This window comes from Zalophus californianus, chromosome 3, assembly GCF_009762305.2.
Source record: "Zalophus californianus isolate mZalCal1 chromosome 3, mZalCal1.pri.v2, whole genome shotgun sequence".
Taxonomy (NCBI): Eukaryota; Metazoa; Chordata; class Mammalia; order Carnivora; family Otariidae; genus Zalophus; species Zalophus californianus.
Window position 1 is genome coordinate 186,655,748 of NC_045597.1, and position 25,706 is coordinate 186,681,453.

General features: G+C 35.9%; 2 protein-coding genes across 4 annotated transcripts in view; one reads left to right on the forward strand and one right to left on the reverse strand.

The window, feature by feature from the left end:
* The window catches only part of PSMD1 (proteasome 26S subunit, non-ATPase 1), an 89,878-nt gene that overhangs the window by 33,407 nt on the left and 30,765 nt on the right, over window positions 1–25,706 (forward strand). The window lies entirely within an intron of this gene.
* HTR2B (5-hydroxytryptamine receptor 2B) lies at window positions 260–18,197 on the reverse strand. 3 transcript variants are annotated; one of them, XM_027589243.1, is made up of 5 exons: window positions 17,756–17,848; window positions 16,227–16,725; window positions 16,014–16,073; window positions 6,313–6,513; window positions 260–2,032 (listed from the first exon to the last, which is right to left on the reverse strand). In XM_027589243.1, exons 2-5 carry the CDS (start codon window positions 16,360–16,362, stop codon window positions 1,140–1,142), a joined length of 1,290 nt encoding a protein of 429 aa, XP_027445044.1. In that variant the 5' UTR covers window positions 16,363–16,725; window positions 17,756–17,848; the 3' UTR covers window positions 260–1,139. The 3 variants fall into 3 exon arrangements, with proteins under 3 accessions (XP_027445044.1, XP_027445045.1, XP_027445043.1); XM_027589244.1 differs by lacking the exon at window positions 16,227–16,725 and having other exon boundaries at window positions 17,756–18,197; XM_027589242.1 differs by having other exon boundaries at window positions 16,014–16,725.

Below are 25,706 nucleotides of genomic sequence, written 5' to 3' on the forward strand. Positions count from 1 at the left end.
AGGTTAAAACAGAAGAATGGGTCAGCCTGAAAAGGAAAAGCTAAGATATGGGCTGTCTTCACTGCAGACCCACTCAGCCTAAATTTGTTCACTATTTATGGCAGTAGCATAACAATAAAATATCAGATGTAAATAGAATTGGCTACCAGTACAGACTGGCCACATGTACTCATCCTCATAAGAACCCTATGTAGATGAGAAAACTGAGGCCCAGAGAAATTAAGTATCTTTCATAAATGTAGTCAGTTAGCTGGTGGACACAGTTTGGATTTATTCCCAGATCTAGCAGTACAAAGTGAAATAAGGAAAGAATGAATAAAAAATGTTGTGCCAGAAGTTCAGTCAAGTTTTTGGGTCATTATGGGGTCATTAAAGTTTAGGTTCCTGGATCGAGATCCTGTGGCTCCAGTTTGCACTTGTTCTTTAAGGAACAAAATTAATTTCAGGTACCCAGAAGTGATTTCATTTGCTTCCTCTTCTTTTCTAAGTTAGACCCACGTCTGGTGAGTAAATACCTGGTATCAGCCATTTAACAAACAGCTCTGGTTCCGAGATCCTGTTACTTTGTGTGATATCCAACTACTATCCTCCCTACCCCTTCCATCAAGACAAGTTTCTTGATCAAAGCAAAATCTTGACTACATTTAACTGAGCCAGACCGTAATGACAGTCTTAGCTTACCTCCAGATGCGATCATTTTATGCACTTATTTTTAATCTTTCACTGTTTTCTGTGTTATGCCTTATGTTTTTAAGGCTTTGAAGAGGTTAATGCTTTTTTGTCTTGTTTTATTTCATTCGAAGCACAGCTTTGCATACAGTTAGGAACTAAACAAATTCTTACAATGACTGTTTAAGACTGAAACTTACTGATTTACTTAATTTTATTTCATTTGAATACCTTAACATTTAGCCAGACTGCTGGATTATTTTTGTTTGCAGCCGTACAAAATGATTTTTTACATGGAGTAGTTTTGTCCAAATAAAGAAAGTTATATAATCTTAATAGATAACTCTTATTTTAAAGAGATGATTTGATACATGACATAAAGTTCTCCTTTACATAATTCTTGGTACATTTATATCTGCTTAATTACCTCACTCATCGTTATATTATTTAGATGAAAACTGACATTCCTTCTATACATAACTGCCTTGCTCTTCAGTTTTGTCACCTTCATTCTCTGTGAGGAGAAGTGTATCTAGTAGAATGATTGAGGAAGCCTGAATGTTTGAACTGTGGAGCCTCATTGGGCTCTGGTACATGGCAGGATTAATCCCATTTCGCATTCCATGTTTCATGAAAAACTTAGAGTTCTCTGCCATTGGATTTCGGAAGTAGATATTGCTGGAGCATTTTCTGATAGTTTTTACTGATCTTGTGGCCCGGTAATTGCAGGTGATGTATCGGCCAAATGCGTTCCGAAATGTCTTATTGAAGAGGGTGTAGACCAAAGGATTCACCCCTGAGGAAACATAGCCTATCCACACAAATACTTCTAGGAGCATTTTGAGAGTAGTCTGGTTGCAGGAATCACATAAAACTAAAGTTATATTTGTAATAAAAAAGGGGCACCACATAAGCAAAAAGAGAAAAAAAACAATCCCTAGAACCTTGGAGGCTCTCTGTTCATTGGAAATGGTCTGCGTGGACTTTTTTCCAACTGTGGACATTATTCGCCTAAGTATGTCATCACTTGAGTTGGGCAGAGTTTTGTCCTTGTGGGAACCATGCAGCATTGCCACCTTTTCAGGTGATGAGCAAGGTGTTCCATCCCTTTGGAAAACTGTAGACACAGCCAGCCACGTTAGGCGTTGAGGTGGCTTGGTTTTGACCAAGTAAGCTTTCTTCTGTAAAGCATGGATAGTGAGAAAGTAGGTGACAATCATGATTGCCAGAGGTGTGAAGAAGGCAGCCAGCGAGCCAAAGAGCATGAAGTTGCCGAAACGATCCTTTGTCAGCACACAGGTGATGTTGCTTGGGTTCCCCACATCAGTTTCTATCCCTCTAATAGGTACTGGAATGGCAATGCCTAAGCAAACAAGATAAATTGAGTTAATTTTATGACCTTGGACTCTTAGGTTAGGACCTTTTAGAGTTTATCTTAAGTGACTTTATGTGATTAGGGTGGTTAGTGTATTGTCATTCCTAGTACACACAGTGCAGAATCTGTCAATGCGTGTAATTAAAGGTAGATTTAACAAATAGAACCCAAGTGAGCAAACCTGATGTTTTTAACAGATAGATTAGTGATTTCAAGTTTATAATTTAAGCTTCCCTAAAGCTGTAGTGTATCCACGAAATAGGAGAGAACGTCTTCATTTATTCTCCATTTCTCATCATCTCTGTTTGTTGATCTATCCCAGGTTAAGGAAAAGGAGTTCAGAAGAGAATTTGCTTTAACTTTATATGCAGTGTAGTTGATTTAAAGCGACTTCAGAGTACTTTCATGCAGTGTCTTAATTCTAGATAGATACCTATTATCTTTGAGGCTACACAGTTTCATTTAACAAACATTTTCATTTTTTGAAATTTATGAATGTCTTAATCTTTTCCTCTGACAACTTAGGGAAAGCTAAGGGGAGTTGTTTTTTAAAAAATGCTACTTAAATATTTGAGATCATATGAGTCATAAAATTTATTTTCAAGTTGAGAGTTCTTCTAGCAGATGTGAAAGAAATGTATCTCATGCTAATTTTCTAATATTTTAAATACCATGAAGTGGGTATTTAAATATGATCTTGCCTCGTGAAGGAGCTTATTAGAAAGACAAGTACACAAGTGTTATCCTGAATCCTTTCCCTTTGAAACGGCAGATTCGTAAAAAGAAGTTTGAATTAACTGATCTTTAGAAACCTCTAGAATCCTTGTGTTTTTTATGAATCTGAAAGTACTTCATCATGTACACCATGTACACAGCCTTTTTATGGAAACTGAAGAGCCCTTGACAAAAATATTTTCCTCAAATCCTTTCTAACAGGGAGGCTACTGCTTTTTCTACTTTTCCTCAACTACACCACCAGAAAGTGGATTCTGTGTACTTAACTATTCTACACTAGGGGTCAGCACACCACAGCTTGAGGGCCGAATCTGGCCTGCATTCTGTTTTTGTAAATAAGATTTTATTGGAACACAGCCATCCCCATTTGTTAACAAATTGTCTGTGACTGCTTTTACTTTCCTGCTGCAGAGTTGAGTAGTTGTGACAGAAACCATTAGAGCCTGCAAGCCCAAAATATTTACTATCTTGCCCTTTACAGGAAGAGTTGGCCGACCCCTGCTGTACCCTGTTATTTCTAAGTGATTGTTCCACTGTTCTTTCTCCCCAAAACCCTTCCCTTTTGAAGTCTATTTATAATCTGCTTACAGCACTCTGTTCTCCATGCGGTCATCTACCAACCTCTGGGACATCTGTCCATCTTCCTCAGTAGATTGAGCACCTTGCTAAAGCCTTCCTTTCCACTGCTCCATTGCTCTTACCCTCCATGATTTGATCTCATTGATGACCCTTCTGACACCTTCATTTTGTATCTGTTGAACTCCACTCTAATTTCTTTTATTATTTTTAAAATTTTATTTCAATTCCAGTGTAGTTAACATACAGCGTTATATTAGTTTCAAGTGTATCAACCCTCATTATTCTTACTTGCACTCCTGAAGGCATCCATAAACCCTCTTAAAGCTGTCCCATATCTAAAACCATGAACTTTGTGTGATATTTCCCTTTCTTGTCCTGCTACTCTTCATTACTGTGGGACTTCTTTTTACAGTTATCTTGACCTCTAGTCCATTCGTCCTCTATTTTCACATTCCATTAACCTCTTTCAAGGCTCACATTACCTTCTCAACCAGCTTGGTGGTCAATAACATAAGTTTTCACTAGTGCTTTTTATACCCTTATCCCCTTATTTTTTCATACCTTACTATTTGCCAGGTCTTACCTAGGATAACTAAGTCCAGAAGAAAGTGAGCTCTTTTCAGCATTTTGCAGAATTTAAAAACTGAACTAACCCTATCATTTGCTTTTTCTTCTGCAAAGTTACTGAATTGTCACTGGTCTGACAAAACAAAGTGTGATGAAATGAACACAGCATTGATCTTGGCCTTGGTGCTGAAAAGCTGTTAACAGTCTTTAAGCCAACTATTTAAAACCTCTAGGTTTCGGGGTGCCTGGGTGGCTCAGTCGGTTGAGCTTCTACCTTCGGCTCAGGTCATGATCCCAGGGTCCTGGGATTGAGCCCCACATCAGGCTCCCTGCTCAGTGGGGAGCCTCCTCTCCCTCTCCCTCTGCTCTTCCCCTCCTTGCTCATGCACTCATTCTCTCTCTCTCTCTCTCTCTCTCTCTCAAATAAATAAATAAAATATTTTAAAAAATTTTAGGGTGTCTGGGTGGCTCAATTGGTTAAGCGACTGCCTTTAGCTCAGGACATGATCCTGGAGTCCCTGGATCAAGTCCCACAACCGGCTCCCTGCTCAGCAGGGAGTCTGCTTCGCCCTGTGACCCTCCCCACTCTCATGTGCTCTCTCTCTCTCTCTCATTCTCTCTCTGTCGAATAAATAAAATGTTTTAAAAAATTTAAAAAAAATAAACCTAGGTTTATTTTCTCTAGGTTTCTTTTTTCATCTATAAAAGGAAAAAGTGAATTTATAAGATCCCTTCCAAAGCTACAAATCTGGAGTCTTCTTTTTATTCTTTTCCACCTGCATACTTAACACTTTGTATTAGTCTAATTTCTTTATTATCTGCCTTCCTTGAATATAAAAGCTCTTTTTTATTAATCTTTGTATTCTTGATATCTAGTATATCATAGGTACTCAACAGAGATTTGATCTGTTTATGGATTCATGTGAACCAGTCTTAATTGGGGTATCACTTCTAACAGTAGACTGTTTATTGGCTTGATCATATTTCATGGTTTCAGATGTTTTAATTCTTCTTAAGGATCATTTCTCCTATTTTCTCCCTGCCTTTGCCCCATTTCCTCCACCTTACCCCAACACACAGATACCTCACACTGTCCCCCCCCCCCCCCCATCCTCTCCCTTACTGCAGTGAGTTTACTAAAAAGATGTGGGACTTCTGGCATGAGCTACTATAGTTTCCCTCCTTTCCACTTTAAATTTTGGTGACTGTTACCCATTATCTCCCATGCACTTTCTCTAGCTTCTTTTGGGGGACCTTTTCTGCTCTGTCAATCAGCATCTGTCCCCAAAACTAGCCTGTCTCACTGCTTTCAAACCTGTCCATTCTGAATAGACTTTTCCTTGATCCTAATTTCTTCACAAGCCACAGTAGTAACACTCCTTACTTTTACCTCCAAACTTTTCAGAAGAGGTTTGGCCCTGGTATTATTTCAGGAACATAAAGGTCACTTTCATTATCTTGCTTTCTTGCTTTTTTGCCCAGTTTTTCTTATTCTGATTGGAGAGAGACCATGTCTTTTTCTTGTTTTCCTTTTAGCATTCCAGATCTCTCCTGATTTTTTTTCTTCTTTGATTTTTTCTTTTTGCTAGGAGGAAGTGAATCTGCTAGTCAGACTACTGATGATCATAGTAATTGTTGTGAATCTGTTTTTCTGATATTAACTTATAAGAGGTCTGAAAAATTTATGCTGTACTTCATGTTAGGATACTCTATTATGGAAGCTATTTTTGAGTATTAAAGATGGGCACAAGGGCATAAGGCAGTTTAGAAGAAATATTCCTTTCCTGTAAATCATTTCTGAATATCACTAGCGTCTCTCTTAAAACCTCTGAATAAACATATATCCAAAACATTTACGTAGACACTTATTGCCTTTATTCTGTACACATACTGTCTTCCAAGATGAATTTATGGTCTTTAATACCTGCATACAGAATATTTGGGTTTTTTTTCTTTTTTCTCTTTTCCTGTTTATCTTCTTGAGTATGACTGAAGATGCATTTTATTTTTTTTGTTACTTTAATATTAATTTTGAGATTCTGCATGCTGCCTAGACCTTAATGATCTGTTGACAAAAACAAAAACTGTTTTCAGACTTAGTCTTCCTGTACATCAAAATCAAAGCAGGAAGATATCTCAGTAAACATCATGAAGATAGTTCTTTCTGAGAACATGAACTTTTTGCTTTTTCACACGTGTTGTTGATAGTGTGGTTTTATATGATGACATGACAAAGAGCTTGTGTTGGTATATCAGTAGTGTATCAGTAGTCTGCCTTGGGCTCTCTTGCTAAGTTTCACAGCCTACCAGGCCTGGTATATTTCTTATCCAAAAAAACCAAAAGCTACTTATTTATACCACCCCAAACCCTGACATTCCCCACATACCTATTGAAATTAACCATACCACTGTAATCTTGATGAATGCTGCGGCTCGTGAGTTATATTGATTGGCCTGGATTGGCTTTTTGATGGCTATATAGCGATCCACGGAAATGGCACAGAGATGCATGATGGATGCAGTAGAAAAAAGAACGTCAAGAAATAACCAGGCAGGACATAGGACAAGTGGGAGGGGCCACATAGTCTCTGAAAAAGCAAACAAAAACATATTCTCTTACAAAATGGCAATATTCCATTTGCAGTTCCTTTTTTTTTTTTTTCCTAAAGATTTTATTTGACAGAGAGTGAGACAGTGAGAGAGGGAACACAAGCAAGGGGAGTGGGAGAGGGAGAAGCAGGCTTCCCGCTGAGCAGGGAGCCCGATGCGGGGCTCAATCCCACGACCCTGGGATCATGACCTGAGCCGAAGGCACGCACCTAACAACTGAGCCACCCAGGCGCCCCAATTTGCAGTTTCTTTTTAAAGTGATACATATTTTTTAACTTTTTGCTATTCATCTGAAATTTTATGAGTTAACCTCCACAAGATGTCTAACTTAAGATAATGGAGTCAATAACATTAAATATATTTCTGTAAATGGTACCTTTTAAATACATTATTTTGTATAATAATCACAACACCCTTTTTGAAAATCAGCAGCTTAGCATTTTTAGCATTCATTTGACTGCAGTTGCTCTTTTGTCTGTTTCTTTTGTGATCTTTTAAAAATTTCCACAGTATTGCAAGTAGAACTTAACCTTGCTAGTCAAATAAAATTAATTTTTAAGCTGCTTTTGTATACAGAGAATATATTTTACCATATAGAGGAAGCAATATAATGTGGCAAAAGAGTATTAGAATGGGAGTCTCAGTGAAGCCTAGGCTTTGGTTCATTTCTAGCAATAACTAGCAGCATGATCTTTGTTTATAGCAAACTCTCATTTGGTGAAATAATTAAGTGAAATGAGTTGCGTTTTCTTTTTGACAGAAGTAGTTCTTGAATAAAGTTTGCAGAAGGAATGGTTTCAGATTATTCTGAAGAAAAATGGATTGTTATCCTTCCATGTTCCATCATTCACTCCAGGCACTGGGATTTAATGTTTTAAAAAGAAACTGTCAAGATTAAACATAGTACTTAATTTATGTAACAAACTCTTATAAAAAGCATTTACGCGGGCGCCTGGGTGACTCAGTTGGTTAAGCGACTGCCTTCAGCTCAGGTCATGATCCTGGAGGCCCGGGATCGAGTCCCACATCGGGCTCCCTGCTGAGCAGGGAGTCTGCTTCTCCCTCTGACCCTCTTCCCTCTCGTGCTCTCTATCTCTCATTCTCTCTCTCTCAAATAAATAAATAAAATCTTTTTTAAAAAAAAGCATTTACGCTATACCTCATAAACTCTTAAGCACTGGAGAAATACTGACTTTGAAGGATTTCAGGTTTTGGATATGATACTGAATATCCTACATAGCTTTCCAATAAATTTACTTAGACAAGGATCTATACACATATGGTTTGGTACATTATATATTATACATAGACCCAGTATATATATATTTGTAGTTCCAAAGCACCTAAAATTTATTTTAGGGTCTGCCCTAGAATATTTCAGTTAGAATCCACTTTTTTTTTTTATTTTATTTATTTATTTGAGAGAAAGAATGAGAAGAGAGAGAGCATGAGAGGGGAGAGGTCAGAGCAAGAAGCAGACTCTCCGCTGAGCAGGGAGCCAAACAGGACTCAATCCCGGGACTCCAGGATCATGACCTGAGCCGAAGACCGTCACTTAACCAACCAAGCCACCCAAGTGCCCAGAACCCACTTTTCTAACACACACACACACACACACACACACACACACACACACACACACACACACACACACACACACACACACACACACACAGATTTTAGACCTTGCTATAAAATTACTTCTATGTAGAACAAATGTCATATATAGGAGATTGTCTGAATCCTTTTTACAGTTTAGTTGTTGTATGTCCGCTGACAAAATATAAACTACTTTTCCTAGTTTTTGCATGATTATCTGACTTTGACAGATAATTGGGGTAATTGGTCTTGGAAGACCAAGATACCATTTTAGGATTTGGGAGCACTAAGAAATTCTTCAGTTGTGAACCATTTAAATTCAAGAAGCCTGGGGATGGAGAGAGGTTAGCATCCCACACCAAAAAAATAAATAAATAAAAGACTGTCATTTAGGGAAGGAGTTTTGAGATAGACTTGAATATGTTTTTTTCAAAAGTGTACAAATTAATGTTTGAGGAGCAGTGTTTTAAAAGACTGGGAAGCATTGTGTCTTGGGTCTTAAAAGATGTACCTACATTTGTTCGCTGGTGTACGATAGGCACTCAGAATGCCTCATAGGAAGGAATTTATGGGAGACCTCTCAAAATAAGCAAATCAAGCATGGCAGAGAAATCTGTCTTGAGAGAGAATCTAATCAATTAGATTTTTCTCCCTCTTAGTCAGTTTTCAGATTCTCTGTTAATAAATAGAAAAGGACTTCGGACAGTGAAAGGCAGCAATGGACCTCAGCTAAGTAAACTGACAGTTCAAGCAGAGTGAAAATAATCACGTGATTGAGTTTTGCAGTGGAAACTACTTGAAATGATGCTACATTCTGATCTGTCTTGACGTTCTACATTTAAGACTGAGTAGAAGATAGAAAAATACTCAAATCTAGAACTACAACAAGAGATATTGATCATAGTTTTAAACTTGCCTATTTAGCTTTTCTAATTATGGGTTGTATGTTTTTAAATTAAGATCTGGAAAATTCTAGTCATAAATCTAGTAGCCATGAGCAGGAAGCCACAATAGCATGTAAAAAGTACAAGTCTTTGGAAAATAGACAATTTGACTCACATATTCCTAATTGTGGGCTAAAAGAGAAAGCTCTTTAGTGCTCCAATGAAGTCTTGTTAGGCTCACTTTCCAACAGAATGAATTTATTTTATAAACTCCAATTTTGGGGGGTGCGTGGGTGGCTTAGTCGGTTAAGTGTCTGCCTTTGTCTCAGGTCATGATCCTGGGATTCTGGGTTGGAGCCCTGCGTTGGGCTCCTTGCTCAGCGGGAGCCTGCTTCTCCCTCTCCCCACCCCTCACCCCTGCTTATGCTCTCTCTCACTACTTCTCTCTCTCTCGAATAAATAAAATCTTTAAAAAATTAAAATAAACTCCAATTTTGGTACATAAAGTGGATATTAAAATTAATGCAGATTGCTAGAATTTTATTATTTCAGTCAGTACTTAATTGCTAACATTAGTAATACTGAGGCATGGTAGAGAATTTTCTTTAAGGACACTGTGATAGGAGGTTTAGGATTAAGAGAGATGGATCTTTATTATTAACCTTTATAATTGAAACTTTCATGAAGGTACTAGTCCATAGGCTTTTTATGAAATGAACATGAAAGTAATATGACTGCATTAAATTAATAGAAATCTTTTATATAAAGCAAAAAGAAAAAAAGTCTTGTCTGCCTAAATAGATTCAGGTAATCTAAGAATTTATACAAATTAAAAAGAGTTCTAGACATTCTCAGGTTATAAAGGGATTTTCCCTAGTCCAGATACTTTCATTTCTAAAATTGTCTTTTCAGTTAGTATTAATATGATAGGCTCAAGGTCAGAAAATTTCTTACTATTTAGAATAACTAAAAAAGGTTAAGTTGGTTTGGTGTGGGGTAGATTATTCCAAAACATTATATGTTATTTTTATTAGGAGTTTTAGTTCGTTTTAAGGATTTATAATTTAATTTGTTGTAATGTATTATGTCCAGCTTATTTCCATAAGAACTTACTGTACTATTTCAAATGGAGCAGTTATAGATTTATATAAAAAGAAAAGTATATGAGTCAATATAAGGGAAATAAGTTATGAGGTACTTGAACTAAATTAATTACTGGTATTCTGGGGCTCTAAACTTGTCTTTTTCATAAAAGCTAAGACAGAAGAAGGAAAAATTTTAAATTGTGTAGTATTTGTTATCTCACAAAAAGTGCACAAAATTTCTTGAAAAAGCTACCTCTTCCCCCACCTGCTCCCAAATTAATCTTAAAGAGGAATTTAATTTCAATAAGTTTTGAATAATAGCACTTCTGTGGTTGCCTGAAATAATTACAGATTGGTAATTATAAGAGCAAAACAGGGACACCTGGGTGGCTCAGTCGGTTAAGCGTCTGCCTTCGGCTCAGGTCATGATCCCGGGGTCCTGGGATCGAGTCCCGCATCGGGCTCCTTGCTCAGCAGGGAGCCTGCTTCTCCCTCTGCTTGTGCTCTCTCTCTCTCTCTCTCTGACAAATTAAATAAAAAATCTTTAAAAAAAAAAAAAAGAGCAAAACAAATCTTATGAGTTGTGGATTATAGATAGTTCATTATTTATCTAAAAATATTAATAGCAGAAATATTTTGTTGCTTAAAATGAAGACTTGCATGCTTCAAATACCACCGTACATAAGGGGTGGTAGAATTGCCATTCAGTTACATCAGTTTCTATTTGTCTCCAGACAAGGGTCAACAACTTCATAGGCATGGGCCTGCCTAGGTCTAATATCTTCCTCAGAAGAGATCTGGCGATCATCTCAAAGATTCGTACAAGTATTTTTTAAGACCCAAGTATTCCGTATCATTTAATATGAAATATAACTTTTAAAAAAATATTGGGTTCTGCCTTGTCCCTAGAGAAAACTCTGTGACTGTCTTGTTACGTAGAGTTATTTAAGATGTAAATGTTGGCTGTTTGTCAAATATGACGGTTTTGGTTGACATAATTTCTCATTTCATTTGAGAAAGCAGTGTGAAAGAATAAGTTAAGACTGTGAATTCTGGAGTCTGTTCTCTGGGGTTCAAATCATGTCTCTGCCATTTATTTATTCCTCTGTCCTCTCTTGTAAAATGGGGATAATGATGATGATACCAATTTTATAGGATTGCTTTGAAGATTAAATGCAGTAATACATGTCAGGTGTTTAGAACAATGACTGGCATAGAGAAAGCACTCAATAAATGTTAGTTCTTATCACTATTACTGTTTGACAGAAACTAGCCAACTAGCCTACCCATTAAAACACTCCTACTTAGAAATGTTAAGTCATATCATCACTGTAAAATCAATGTTTGTCCTCTTGCCTGCTGTACCAAGAGTGCATGTATCCAGTTGAACTTAAAGCTTTTTTTTAAAAGGCATGAGAATGTGTTAAAATTTGTCATGAAAGTGTGCCTTTTACTCTCTCTATATATTTATAGGCATATATATATATATATATATATGAATAACAAACATAAATAACCTATATGCATTGCCATGCTTGGCTATTTATTTATTTATTTTGCTTTCTTTTTAACCGGTATAAAAACCTGAGTTTTTTCACCAGAAACTCCATTTCTTGGTGAGATGGACTCATTTGATCTGCAACCTGCTTACTCTTTCGGAAAATTTTTAGTTTGGAAAGCTGAGTTATATGATTAATTCAGAAAAATAATTAAAATTAATCTATAGATCTGAGATATAAGATATTTGCCTTTTGAGGATTTTAAATGACTGTTTTTAAAAGCTATCCCTAGAGGACTGTGCCTGAAGAGTTTACCAAGGTAAATAGTTCATGAGTATATTGGAATAGGACAGATCCTAAATAGCATAATATCCAAAAAGGACATGGTTCTCAAAGTACCCATATTTTATTCTCAGAAATTCTTATGTTTCTATCTTTATCTTTCAGAAAAGAAAGACATAGATCAGTGCTTCAATTTTTATTATGAAGCTTCTGTTTTGTTTTGTTTTTGTTGTCATTTTCCCACTACATTTGAACATATAAAATATTCTGGGATTAGATGTCTAATATGATAGTGTTTTAAATGTTTCAAGTGATTTAATAATTACAAAATTTTTTTCTTGGTTTTTTAAATTTCCGCTTTCCAAAAAGAAATGCCTTTAATTGCTTTTCTCCCTCATTTAAAAATTGGGTAGAGCAGCATTTCACTGCATAAATAACTGATTTTCTTTTTCTTTTACTGCTATATATCTGTTTCATCTCTGGTCAGACTCACATCTAAACTAAATCACATATTTAAGTATATAAACTCTTCTCATGCTCTGCTAATACTTGCCAGTTATTGGTGCTTGTAATGTGCTGGGCCCTACTTGACCATTTCACAAGATACCTGCAATGTAAGATTTAGCATATCCGTTTTACAGACTAGGTGATTGAACTGATGCGGTAAGTGACTTGCCTAAACCAACACAGGAGAACCAGGGTTCAGTGCCTGGGGTGTCTTGCTTCAGACCCCTCTCTTTCAGCCATTTCATGTTATACACCCTCTTCCGGCTGTACCACAGATACTGTTTCAACTTTAATTGTGAGACATGGATTAAAACTTAAGTTATAAATAAAACAATAATGACCAATGAATGACGAAACACTGTATTTTCTCCTTTACATTTTTAATCACTTATTGAGAAAAAGTTCAGAGAAGTTCTTTAAGTGTGAACATCCTTTCTTTTTTATATTGGCATATGATGTTCTATTTTCCTTTGCATCCTACTCAAGTATTTCTAAATGCCTTCTTAGTAGGCATTTTCAAGCCTTATGTTATAAGCTAACAACTTACGATCATGGATTTTGAGACTTACACACAAAACAGTCAAAACTAGACCCACAGAGCAAAGGTTAAGTCTAGTGCCCCCAGAGTGGAAGAAGTGGCAGAAAAATTGACATAGGCATCACAGTTCATTTGAGAGACCACGTTAGGCCAATCATCATAATCTTGATAAAATAGAAATTCTGTTAAAAAAAAGCAAACAATATTATATAATCAGATATTATATAAATCATTGGTTGAATAACATACTCCTCAGCATAAGTCAGTTTTAAAGTTTCACTGCTCTCCTTTTTTCAAAACTTAATTTTATTAGAACATTAATGTAGTTTCCTTTGTTACTTTGATTAAATTTCCCTGAGATACTCATACCACTGAGTGGTAGTTAATTTTTTATGTTTACAGAATCAGGGACACTTTTGTTTGTACAGACTTCCGAAGTTTGGAAGATTATTCCTATAAAGAGAGAAAAATACACAAAATCTCCTGCCTTTAAAGTTATCAGAAATTCTTATAAATGCATTAATTTAGAAAGTCTTTGTATTTGTTAACATGTGAAGGGCTATAAAAAGTCTTAGTATTTGAAGTCAGGTCCCAATTTACAATATGTGCAGTTTCCAATTTATGAATGCATCTTTTTGAAGCTTTTTAGAGGGCAGAGCATGCATTTTCTCATACACTTTCTCACAGAAATAGAATGATGTTTTTAATAATGAATTTAAAGCAATAAATTAAATAGTCTTTAAGTTCCCAGGTTAGTTTATTTTTTAAAAATTTAACCCTGCTGTAGAGCTTAATTACTAATAGTAAAAGTGTTTGGGACTATGAAAGATTTTATTTTATAATTAAAAATTAACAAGCATCTGAAAGAATGAAATGTAGTTAAAACATACATCATAATTATTTAGGACATAAATTGGAAGACATTCCATATATTTTATGTTAAAATATGTTGGGTTTTCTGCTAACATTTATTGCCAAGAATATCTTGGGCCCCAAAAATTTAAATATAAGCTTGGTTGTCAGCTGCAGATATTACTAGTTTCCTGTGAACTACATGGAATTATCTCTTTTATCTGTTTTTGTGTTTTATCAGGTCACTTTCATACTGTGGAACTTAGCTTTTAAAGATTCTGTAAATATTTAGCTGATAATTTGAGTATCTACCACAGTAATTTGCATATAAGTAGATGTTTGATATGGACTCAGTTCTGTGTAACTCATTCAGTCTCATTTATTCAAAATAATGTATCAGTTAAATTTTATGGTAGTATAAGATGAACATTGTAACATTTTCTGTATGTCTATCAAAAGCATAATTTAAAGAGTAATTTTAGGGGCGCCTGGGTGGCTCAGTCATTAAGTGTCTGCCTTCGGCTCAGGTCATGATCCCAGGGTCCTGGGATTGAACCCCGCATCGGGCTCCCTGCTCAGCGGGAAGCCTGCTTCTCCCTCTCCCACTCCCTCTGCTTGTGTTCCCTCTCTTGCTGTGTCTCTCTGTCAAATAAATAAAATCTTTAAAAAAAAATAGTGATTTTACAGTTAAATTACTACTGTAATTACTACTAAATTACTACTGTGTGTGGAGATAAGAGCCTTGAATCAAATATCTGTAGTCTTTACCAAATATACATAAATGTTTCTACATAATCCTCATTTACTTGATTTCTTTTAAACTGTATTTGGAATTAAGATCCTTTAGGTTCTCCTTTAGAGTAAGATTCCTTAATTACTTTCCAGGGTTACTTGTTGTACTAAAATATTCAAAAGGTTACCAATTTCTAAAAGAAGGGGATAGATAGATATTATTGATTAGAGAGTCCATTAAAGCAGTAGAACTTTATTACTGCTTGCCCTGCATAGAATTTAAAGCCTCGGTTAGATATTAATTTAGAATGGAAAGTTTCAGCCTGTCACCATCTGATATTTGGGGGATCAAATACTTAATATTAGCTATCTTTCTATAATTACTTAAAAATGTAACATTTAAACCTAAACATAATAGTTTAAATTGGAGTTTTTATCCCCTTTCTAATACATATTCTAGTTAAACTTTACTTCTATAACCTAAAATATTTTTATCCTCACCATATAAACATAATATCAAGAAGCCCTATCTGCTGCAAATAATCATTTTTCTTAAGCAGTTAATGAGTGGAATATCAATTTATGCCAAGCACTGAATAAGGTAAGTATCCTCTTAATGCTGATTCTTAGAAGCCCTAATAACTTATCAGCAGAATTATTTGTATTTACCCAAATTCTGTAACTAGAGATGATACACACAAATGAAAACTATTTCATTTTGATATTATCTTTTTTATTATAACAAACTAATATTTTAATATCAAGCTACATTATTATTATCAGGTTTTGGTCACCTGTTTTAATAGTTTATTTTTAATAAATTTTTAATATTTAATTTTATTTTAAGTCAGATTTTTCTTACATGTATCAAGGACATGGATGGTTAGAAATCATAAAAATTAAACAGATGAATCATTTCTTAGGACACTGTGAGCCAGACCATTTCCTTTGGCAACTAAATATAGTATTTTCTTAACATGACACATGTGTAAGAATTATGTTTAAGGCTAAAGTACACAAACGATAAAGAAATATAACAAGAATTTTTAGAACAATTCCGATTTTAAATTGGTGTTTAGTGATTCAAATTAGAATTGAGTGATTCGAAGATTTTATCATTAATAAATAACCCAGCACATAACTGTCACAGAAGTATCCTAGCTGTTGCTTTGTCAAGGGAAAAAAAGTGTTTAGAATGGGAAAGTTAAAGTATAGGTCTGTTCTTCACTATAATTTTTAGGTGATAAATGCAGAATCTATGAATATTGCTAACTTGGATGGCTTTTATTAGATGGCTGGGGAAGGAGTAGAATTGTTTCTAAGAAATTATTTTTTGCTCTTTAAGACTTTATCAACCGTAGAAAATGATGGAAATGAGGGACTGTTTACTCACTGTATCTTTAAATGGTCCAAGTCCATCTTTAAAGACTGAATATCCATTTCTCTAATAGTATATCATAGTTCTGTGGTTTGATGCCAGGAACAAAGTGAAATACTTACCAAACATTATTGTCAAGAGGGCAGTCGGCATCACAAACAATCCAACCAGCAAATCAGCCACTGCCAGAGACATGAGAAAATAATTGGTAGCATACTGCAGCTTTTTCTCCAGTGAAACAGCCAGAATAACCAGGATGTTCCCACCAATTGTGGGTATTATCACCATGAGTATCAGAAGAGCTGCCCAGTGTGGTTTATTTCCCTGTTGCTCACCAATCTGTTTCATTTCGTCTGGTATCGATTCTGTCTGTAATCCAGACCAGTTAGCAAAGATTAAGTGATGAAAGGAGTTCTGCAAAATGTGCTCAGGAATTGTGCTCTGTTCTGATATTTTATAAGAGAAAGCCATTCGCTATTTTTGTGTAATGTGATCCAGTTCTGGACAATGGTCAGCATGGTCAGTAGCTAAGCTGGTCATCTGCTTTTTAAAGGCATTGTACCCAGGCCAAACACTCAAAGCCAAAGTTGACTCCTTCCTTTAAAAAAATTTTTCGGGTTCTCGAAAATGAGAGTGTACAAGCTTCTGTCCATTTCTGAAGGTAACGCCCAAGGGTTTAGTCTTCTGCAGAGGCTCGGGTTTTGGAAGGCTTAGTGAAAGAAACTGATAGCTGTGAAAGAAAAACTGTTCATTAGTTTCTCTCTCCTTCTCTCTCTCTGCTGTAGCAGTAGACTCGTGTTTGAATTTGAATGCCAATGAGTTCCAGAGAGTCTCCTAGATATAAAATATGTAGATTGCATTATTTTGTTATTTTCAAAAAGAAAAAACTCTTAAACTTTGTAGCCCTTCCCATCTCAGTAGGTCTCTTACGCATTTGTGACAATGCAGCCTATTTCCACAATCATGTTCTTTATATGCTTCAGGTTACGAAACAGGAGATACATTAATTTTTTCAGTGGTTATTTAAAAAAAAAAAGGTAGATGTTTCCTGACCCTTGAATGTCTTTTTACCTTTACCTTAGAATATGTACAGAAGAATAGAAACATCAAAGCACTAAGTAGTTCTGAATAGAACTTTTTGGTACACACTGGTTACCCACCTAGAAATTCTTCAAGCCCACCTAAGGTCCAAATAAATGATTTACCAGCTAGGAATCCTTATTTGTAATTGGGTTTTATCTGATCAGGTTTATCTTAATACTGATATAATTGCCGTTTTTATGCAACATTTTAAAACTCCTTTAGTTTGAGAGAAGGAAAAAATTAGTAGGATCCAAATAATTGTTTTTAATAATGTCATCTTCCACAGGAAGCCTATTACTGCCACAAATATTTTCCAAATTTATCACTTTATGCCAAATTTGAAACAGTTCTTTCTTTGTTTTAAGTAGTCATTTTTTTTCCTTAATCTCCCGTTTCCTCGGGAAGGAGGATAAGCTAAGAGGAAGGTTAAACCATTTATTCATAAAATCTGTAAATCCCAGGGCACCTGGGTGGCTCAGTCGGTTAAGCGTCTGCCTTCAGTTCAGGTCATGATGCCAGGGTCCTGGGATTGAGCTCTGAGTCAGGGCCGCCTGCTCAGCAGGGAGCCTGCTTCTCCCTCTTCTCCCCACTTGTGCTCTTTCTCTCTTCCTCTCAAAAAAATAAATAAAATTTATAAATCCTATATTAAATACCTCTCCTGTAATGGTAAAATTTTCATTTTGGTTTTTAAGCCACTGAATAGAAATGAAAGATATGGTAGCAGTTTTTTTGAAGAAAGGAAAAACATCTTTAATTCTATATTTATTTGTAAAATACTTACCTTTTCTTGTTAATCTCCCAAGCATGTCATCTGATCTGCTCAGTAGACCTGCTTGCTGCTCTGACTGAAGTCCTCCCATTGACTTACTCAGAGCCTCCGGCACTGGCGCTTGAAAGCAGTGAAACAAATGTGTTGTATAGCTGTAAGCATGCCAAGGAGGTTATTTCCTCTTTGATACATTCATTTTTAGAAAGTAGCAGCATTCATTATAATTCATAAAACTACCAGTTAAGTATGTTGAACCAGTTCATGACCCTATTCATGTTGTATTCTGAAGAGCTGTCTTTGATATTTGAGGGACTGAAATAAACTGTCATTTTAGCTTAAGATAGTTTTGTTTTGGATTAACACTGAGCTGTTTTTCCCATTTAAAAAAAAAATAAGATCTGGTCTAGAGATTCTAGAGCTTTCATTCTGTGAAGAGTGTGCCCTGTGAGCCTTACAGTGGATTTCCAGAGTTCTAGTTTCAGAACAAGATTCTTACTCAGCTTTTACATGTTTGCTGTGGAAGACAATTAATTCTCTCTGATTGCAACCTTATATAGAAGAGCAGAGAAAGGTCTGAATTCTAACGTGTATGCACAGGTTTTAGCAGAAACTTTCATTGCTCGTTTTTAAACAGATGGCTTTGGGGGGATTGGTTCATTGGCAGTTTTTTTTTTTTCACAGATATATTGGAGAAAGTATACAGTATGTAATGAAAATATATTTCTGCCTTATTTCAGAAAATTGGTGTAAAAAATTTAACAGCTCTGCTATCTAAGTTTTTTCTAGACTGTAAGACTAGCTTAGCATTAGAACTTCAGCATTCTCAAAGTTTCCTTTTTAAAAGATCATCATAGATCACTCATTTTTAAAGTATTTAATTCTAGGTCAGCAATAACATTTGTGCCCTTTTTCTGTTTCAAATTTATATTCCTTAGCTTATGTGAAAGTTACTGGAAAATATTTGGTTCATTTCAGTTCTGTTGAGCACTTCAGATACCATTCAGTATTTGCTGCTTTTTTTTTTTAACTCAGAATTCAGTATTTTAGAAAAAATATTTGCTGTAAATTTTGGATGAAAACATATAATACTCAAGAGCGATCAGATGGATTTTAATGTGCCAGGATTCTCTTCAGGAATATGGAAATATTCTGAAATACTGCTTTGTTGTGAATCACAATTTAGCACCTGTACTTATGCAGGTAGATAGGAGTCTGCAAAACAAATGTCAGATTGAAAGTAGTACCAGTATATTCAATAAATATATGGATTTGTGTTTATAGATTTAAAAAAATTTAAATATTCATGGAATATATTATAAAAATGCCAGCCATTATTACTATTATAAACTTTGCCAATACTGACCCTCTCTGCCACATTCACTTTTCTTTTTTTAAGATTTTATTTATTTATTTGAGAGAGAGAGGGAGCGAGCACGAGAAGGGGGAGGGGCAGAGGGAGAGTGAGAAGCAGGCTCCCACTGAACAAGGAGCCCAATGCGGGGCTCCATCCCAGGACCTCAAGATCATGACCTGAGCCGAAGGCAGACATTTAACTGACTGAGCCACCCAGGTGCCCCTCACTTACTTTTTTCTGTAGTTAAAATTGGTGGTTGGATTATTTTTGTTTTTCTATTTTTAAATTAGTTTAATGGTTAAGGAACACATCTGGTTAAAACTACTTATTTGGCAACTTTGTGCTGTGACTGGGTGGTAGACATTGGGGAGGGTATGTGCTATGGTAAGCACTGTGTATTGTATAAAACTGATGAATCACAGACCTGTACCCCTGAAACAGATAACACATTATATGTTAATTTTTTTAAAAAAATTTAAAAAGCATAGCTGAGAATCAAAAAGAAAGCAAAATAATAATAAATATATGTAAGAGTAGACAAATCTTTCAGTTGGCAAATAACTAAACTATGCTCTGAAAACCTCATGCACGTTAGATGGAAGGCAGCCTGTAAGTCCCCACTCCAAATCTCTTTACACTCACTCACAGAAACATGTCTTTCTCCCCTCTTTAATAAAAATACCATTTGCACATGGTGGTAAATCTAAATCGTACAAAAGAATGTTTAGTGATAAATTCACTTTGAGACGATTTTAACAAACACATTTCCCTGTTCACTTCAGAGCAGATAACAAATTAACAGGTGGACAAGCACTTTGATAATAGCAAACAGGGTGCACAGAAGAAACGGGAAGTAAAAAGTATAGACATGTAGGTTTACTCAGAATAGAGGCTTGTAGCTCTCCTATAACCCAGGCCTTCACAATTTTATGTGGTATAATAATTGATACCAGAGTGATGACTTCCACATATTTAAGAAAAGAGTAAATAATTTTTATTCGGCTCTGTTTTGGATGGCAGGAATGCATGAAATGCATTTTTAAAAAGATTGCCATCCAAAATGATAAATATATAAAAATATGATTCTTAATAGTAGAATTAAATTTCAAGTATCTGGAAACTTCATTTGTGTGAAATACCTCATTTACCAAGAACTCCAGATAAATTCTTACTAAAGTAGCTTAAAGTTCAGACTCAGACTCTAATCTGACCATAACCAAAAAACTTCATTCATGCATTTTTCCCAAAATAATGAATTTTGTCCCTGATGCCTTTTTAATTTATTAGACAGATTCTATCTTTGACTTAAAAGGGCAGTCTAATTTATAGGTCTAAGAAGACAAATATCAGCCAAGAACATTTTTTACCTCTCAGTCATAATTATCTATCAAACACTAGCCATTAAGGAATTTTTGGCAATATAGGGATTGTGTCCAGTACACATTCATTTGTGAAGTATTCATTGAGTTCGTTTGCTTGTGGCAATATAGTGATGAACAAGATAAACATTTTCTGCCCTTGTGTAATTTATCTCATGGGTGGATACAAGCAAGTATATTGATCATTATAATACAGACATGGTAGCTAAAAACTAGCTCACTTTAACAGGTCCCACAGCTCAACTCAAATATTTTTTGGCTTTTTTTTTTCTTTCATTCCTTTCTTACTCATTTTCTTTGACAATATCAGTGAAAGAGCTAAAATTCTAAAAATAGCTCTTCCAGATTTAATCTGTTCTTAGACTCTACTCACTCTCCCCTGATGACTGATTTTACCTCTATTTTAATGAAAGATTTAAACCAATCTGAAAGTGCTGTCACCTTTTATCTTCTCAAAATGTCTTTCTTTTCATCCATCCTATCCTTTGGGATCACGTTGACATCACTCTTTTCCACAACTTCTATTTAAGTTCTTGATCCCAACTCTTTATTACATTGTTTGCAATTTTGCTGAATAAGGTATCTTTTTCACACATAGAATCCATGCCTTGAATATTCAGTTCCTCAGTTCTAACTTTTTTTTTTTAAGATTTTATTTATTTATTTGACAGAGAGAGACACAGTGAGAGAGGGAACACAAGCAGGGGGAGAGGGAGAAGCAGGCTTCCCACAGAGCAGGGAGCCCGATGCGGGGCTCGATCCCAGGACCCTGGTCTCATGACCTGAGCCCAAGGCAGACACTCAATGACTGAGCCACCCAGGCACCCCAGTTCTAACTTCTTTCTTGCAGACATGCTCAGGTTTCTAGTTAATGAAAACTAAACATTTCGTTATCCCTTGAGTCTCTTTCCTTCATCATCAAACTTCTTTAAAGAATTGCCTGTTTCTCTTCTCATTATAATCCTTATAATCAGATTTTTATCTCCAACATTCTACTAAAACAACTCTTAGAAAGTCCGTTTAAAACCAGTTACAGATTGTGTGCAATATTCAGCACTGTTGGCTAAACATTTCTTTTTAAAGCTTGTATCTTTTCCTTCCTTCAGAGACATCCCATCCTGGTTCTTTGTCTTTCTTAAAGAATCTTTTCTAACTCTTGTTCTGCCCGCTTAATAGGCAGATACCTCCCAGGTTCCTGTCCTCTATTGACTTCATCTCCCTCTTTATTGTCTTCCTCCATTCACCCATGGTTTCCATTAACTTGTTGAAGAAAGCCCCCTAAAACTAAAACTCTCTTTCCAGCCTAATGGCTATGATTCGTGGTCACGAGAGTAGACAGGCAGAATACCGAAGGGTTAGGAGACCTTTCTATGAGCTTTGATTTCTGCATTTGTAATAAGGTGACATAACCTGCTCTGCCTATTTCACAGCAACAATTGACCCAGCTGATCATTTCCCTTTCCATAAAATAACTTCTTCACTTGGCTTTCACTAGATCACACTAATGGATGCTCTCCAGCCTCACTGACTATTCCTTTTTAGTCTCCTTGTTCTGTTTCATCTCCTCAACCTCTTAATCTTCAACCTTCTTGGGGGTTCATTTCTGGATCTCTTTTCTCTCCTGTCTGTACTTGGTGTCTTATATACATTTATGGCTTTAAATACCATCTATATCCTGAAACTCTCTAGCCTAGATTTCTCCTTCAGACTCCAGACTCACGTTCGATCACCTACTCAATATTTCCCTTAGATGTCTAAAAAACATCTCAAACTCAGATTGTCGAAAACTGAGTTTATGCTCTTTCCCTGCAGATCTGCTCTATGTATTGGTTTCTTTATCTCAGATACAGGCAGTTGCATCTTTCCAGTCTCTTTATCTCACATTCTACATTTTATCCATCAGGAAATCTTGTTGGTTTTACCTTCAGTATATATACCAAATGCATATAAACCAAATTTCCCCCACATCTCCTGCTACCATCTTACCTAAGTCACCATCTTATCTTGACTGGATTTCTAGGTAGCCTCTTAACCAGTCTTCTTTCTACCTTTGCCCTCTGTTCTCAATAAAGCAGCCAAAATGACCTTTTTTAAACAAGGCAGATCATATCATTGCTTTGCTCAGAATCCTCCGGTGGCCCCTTATTTCACTCATAGTAAAAGCCAAAGTTCCAGTAATCGCCTGGCCTATAAAGTTCCTATAAAGCTTTTATGATCTGGCTGGCCATAGTTTCAACTGTTCTTCTCCTTCTTCACTGCACTCAAACCACTGGCCTTTGCTGCCCCTCAAATGTGTTTGGTGTTGTTTTATCACAGGGCTCTTGCACGAGCTGTTTCCTCCACCTAATACATAATATGCTCTTCCCCTGCCTAGCCACTTGACTTGCTTCCTTACGGCCTTCCTGTCTGTGCTTAAATAGCACGATATCATTGAAGCCTGCCCTGACTACCCTAGTTAGTACTGTTAAACCTTCCTCTCCTGTCTCTTCCAATACCCCTTAACTTGATTTACTTTTCTTGTTCTCCTTAGTACTTCACCTTTTTACTTAGTTTATCATTTATTTTTGATTGTATGCCTCCTACTAGAATGTAGTCTTTGTCTTCTTTGTTCACCAGTCTCTGAGTTTATCCTGCTTAGAATTTGTTGAGTTTCTAGTCTTTTATCAAAATTTGGGAAGTTTTGGCCATTCTTTCTTCAAATGTTCTTTCTACCCCTCTCTCCCTCTCATCTCCCTCTAGGACTCCCATTATGCATATGTTAGTATGCTTGATGGTGTTCCACCAGTTTTTAAGGCTCTGTTCATTTCTTAATATTTTCTCTTTTTGCTCCTCAGATTAGATAATCTCAATCCACCAACATAATTCTCAATTAATCTAATTTAATATTGTCAGTTCACCTAACTTGATTCTTCTGCCTGCCCAGTTCTGCTGTTGAACCCTCTTCTAGTGAATTTTTCATTTCACTTAAACTTTTCAGTTCCAGAATTTGTTTGATTTTGTATATATATACAATTTCTACTTGTTGATTTTCTTGAGTTGATGAGGCATTGTTCTCCTGTTTTCTTTAGTTATTGGCCTTTCTTTTTTTTCTCTTTGAACTTTCTTAAATATGAAAGTTTAAGTCCTGGGCTTACTCAGGAACTGATTCTGTTCATTTCTTTTTTTCCTGTGAATGGGCTGTATGTACTTTCTTATTTCTTTGCATGACTCTTAATTTTTTGTTGCAAACTGGATGTTTTTAATATTACAGTGTGGCAACAAAGGAAATCAGATTCTCCCGCCCACCCCCCCCCCCCAGGGGTTTATTATTGCTGCTTGTTGTGGATTGTTTGGTGACTTTTTTAAAGTAGTTTTATAAAGCCTGTATGCTTTCTCATGAATGGCCACTGAAGTCTGTGTTACATTAGCCTAGTGGTCAGCTAGTGTTTTTTGACAGTTTCCTTAAATGCCTGGAGCCAAGGAAAGGAAAAAGACTCTCCAAGTCTTTGCAAATTAGCTCTGTGTCGGGACACTCCTTTAGCACTTTGCCAAATTGCTCTGCCTTAGTCTTTGCTTCCTGCTTATGTGGAACCTGAAGTGAAAGTGTAGAGTCTTCTCAGGCCTTTCCTGAGCATGCGTCTAACCGTGAGTATGCATGTGGTATTCTCAATTCCCCCGGTATATGCAGCAGTTTTTAAGGCCCTTATTAACCCCCAGCCTCTTTCTTTCCACGCTCTTTGGTCTGTTTATTGCCTAGCTGGACTATTAACCCTGGCCCCAGGCTCCCATGGCCAGTACTTTTGCCTTTAAGTGTTTTCAACAAATGTCACCTGGCAAGTTGCTCCAGGCCTGGGAGTACTTAAGTTTGCTGAAACAAAGGCAGGCTATTGCTCTGGTGCTTCAAGGAGCCACCAGACAGGTCGAAACACAATTTATTCTCAATTCTGTGAGAATAGTCTATCTTGCTCCCTCTCGTTAACAGCTGTACTAGGACACAGGCTGCCCTCTCCACTGACACCACCAGTCTCGGGAGTGGGGTGGTAGATGGGCAGTTTAGAATATCACAGCAATCTCTTACAGCAACGCTTCATTAAGCTGACCCCTGGTTGGTGTAAGTTTTTGACTAGATTGCAGAGTTCTATAAAAGTTCATTCTGACGGTTTTTGCCAGGTTATTGCCAGAGAGAGCTGCTTATGACCATATCCACTTTTGTCAAGAACAAAAGAATAAGATATTTTTTTAAATATTAGTGAAACTGTATAGTACAACTTGATGTCATGAAGTGACAGTGTCCTTTAATCAAAAGAATTCTTATATCTAGAATTATAGTTGATGATCATAAAAGACCCAAATATTTGATGTATATTTGCTCAGCTCTGCAAGTCTTCAGTAATCACTGTAATCAGCTATTAGAAGTAGACTTTTATCATCAGGACACTTATTTCAATACCAGAAATGAATTAAACTTTCTGAGAATTGAAGTATATTTGTGTTCATTTTTATAAAATCAAGGAGATATTAATACTTTAATAATCTACACTATATATGCATCTCACTCATACCATAAGACTTCCCTTGGTTTGTTCATTTTAAGGGGTGGTAGGAATGTGCTAATAATACTGTAACTTTTTTAGTATTATAGATTTGAATATTGCAGATTCCTGTAGGTCCAGGAATGCGATTTGATATTTTTAAGAGCCATGTTTCTTATTATGGTGAAGTAGAATTCTTTGTATAAATCTTACGAATTTACTTTCTTCTCATCTTTTGAGATATTTTTGCCCTATTTTGGTAGCACCTGAAAGAAACAATCTGTTTGGAAATAAAGCAAAAGCTTATCTAAAACTATAGCTATTTTTAATTATCTGAAGTCTAGTAAAATGATTTAAAAATATATATATTAAAGGTAGGACTGAATTTGTATGATTTAGGGCAGGATCTGGGTAACTTTGTTTTCTTTATGATACTTAACATGTAGGAGATATATCTAAACTGATAAAGTGAGAATCCACAAATAGCAGCTTCGGATACAGAGGTTCATGGGATAAAAGTATGCTGGGGAAACAAAACTGCTTTCTTCTTTCTCAGTTATTTTCCTGATAATGAATATCTGATGCATCTCTTTTACATTGTAATGAAAATAAAATTCAAAAAATATATCTCTGCCCGCCTTTTTTTTTTTTAAGATTTAATTTATCCATTTGGCAGAGAGGGCGCGTGCACGCACAAGCAGGAGGAAGCTGCAGAGGGA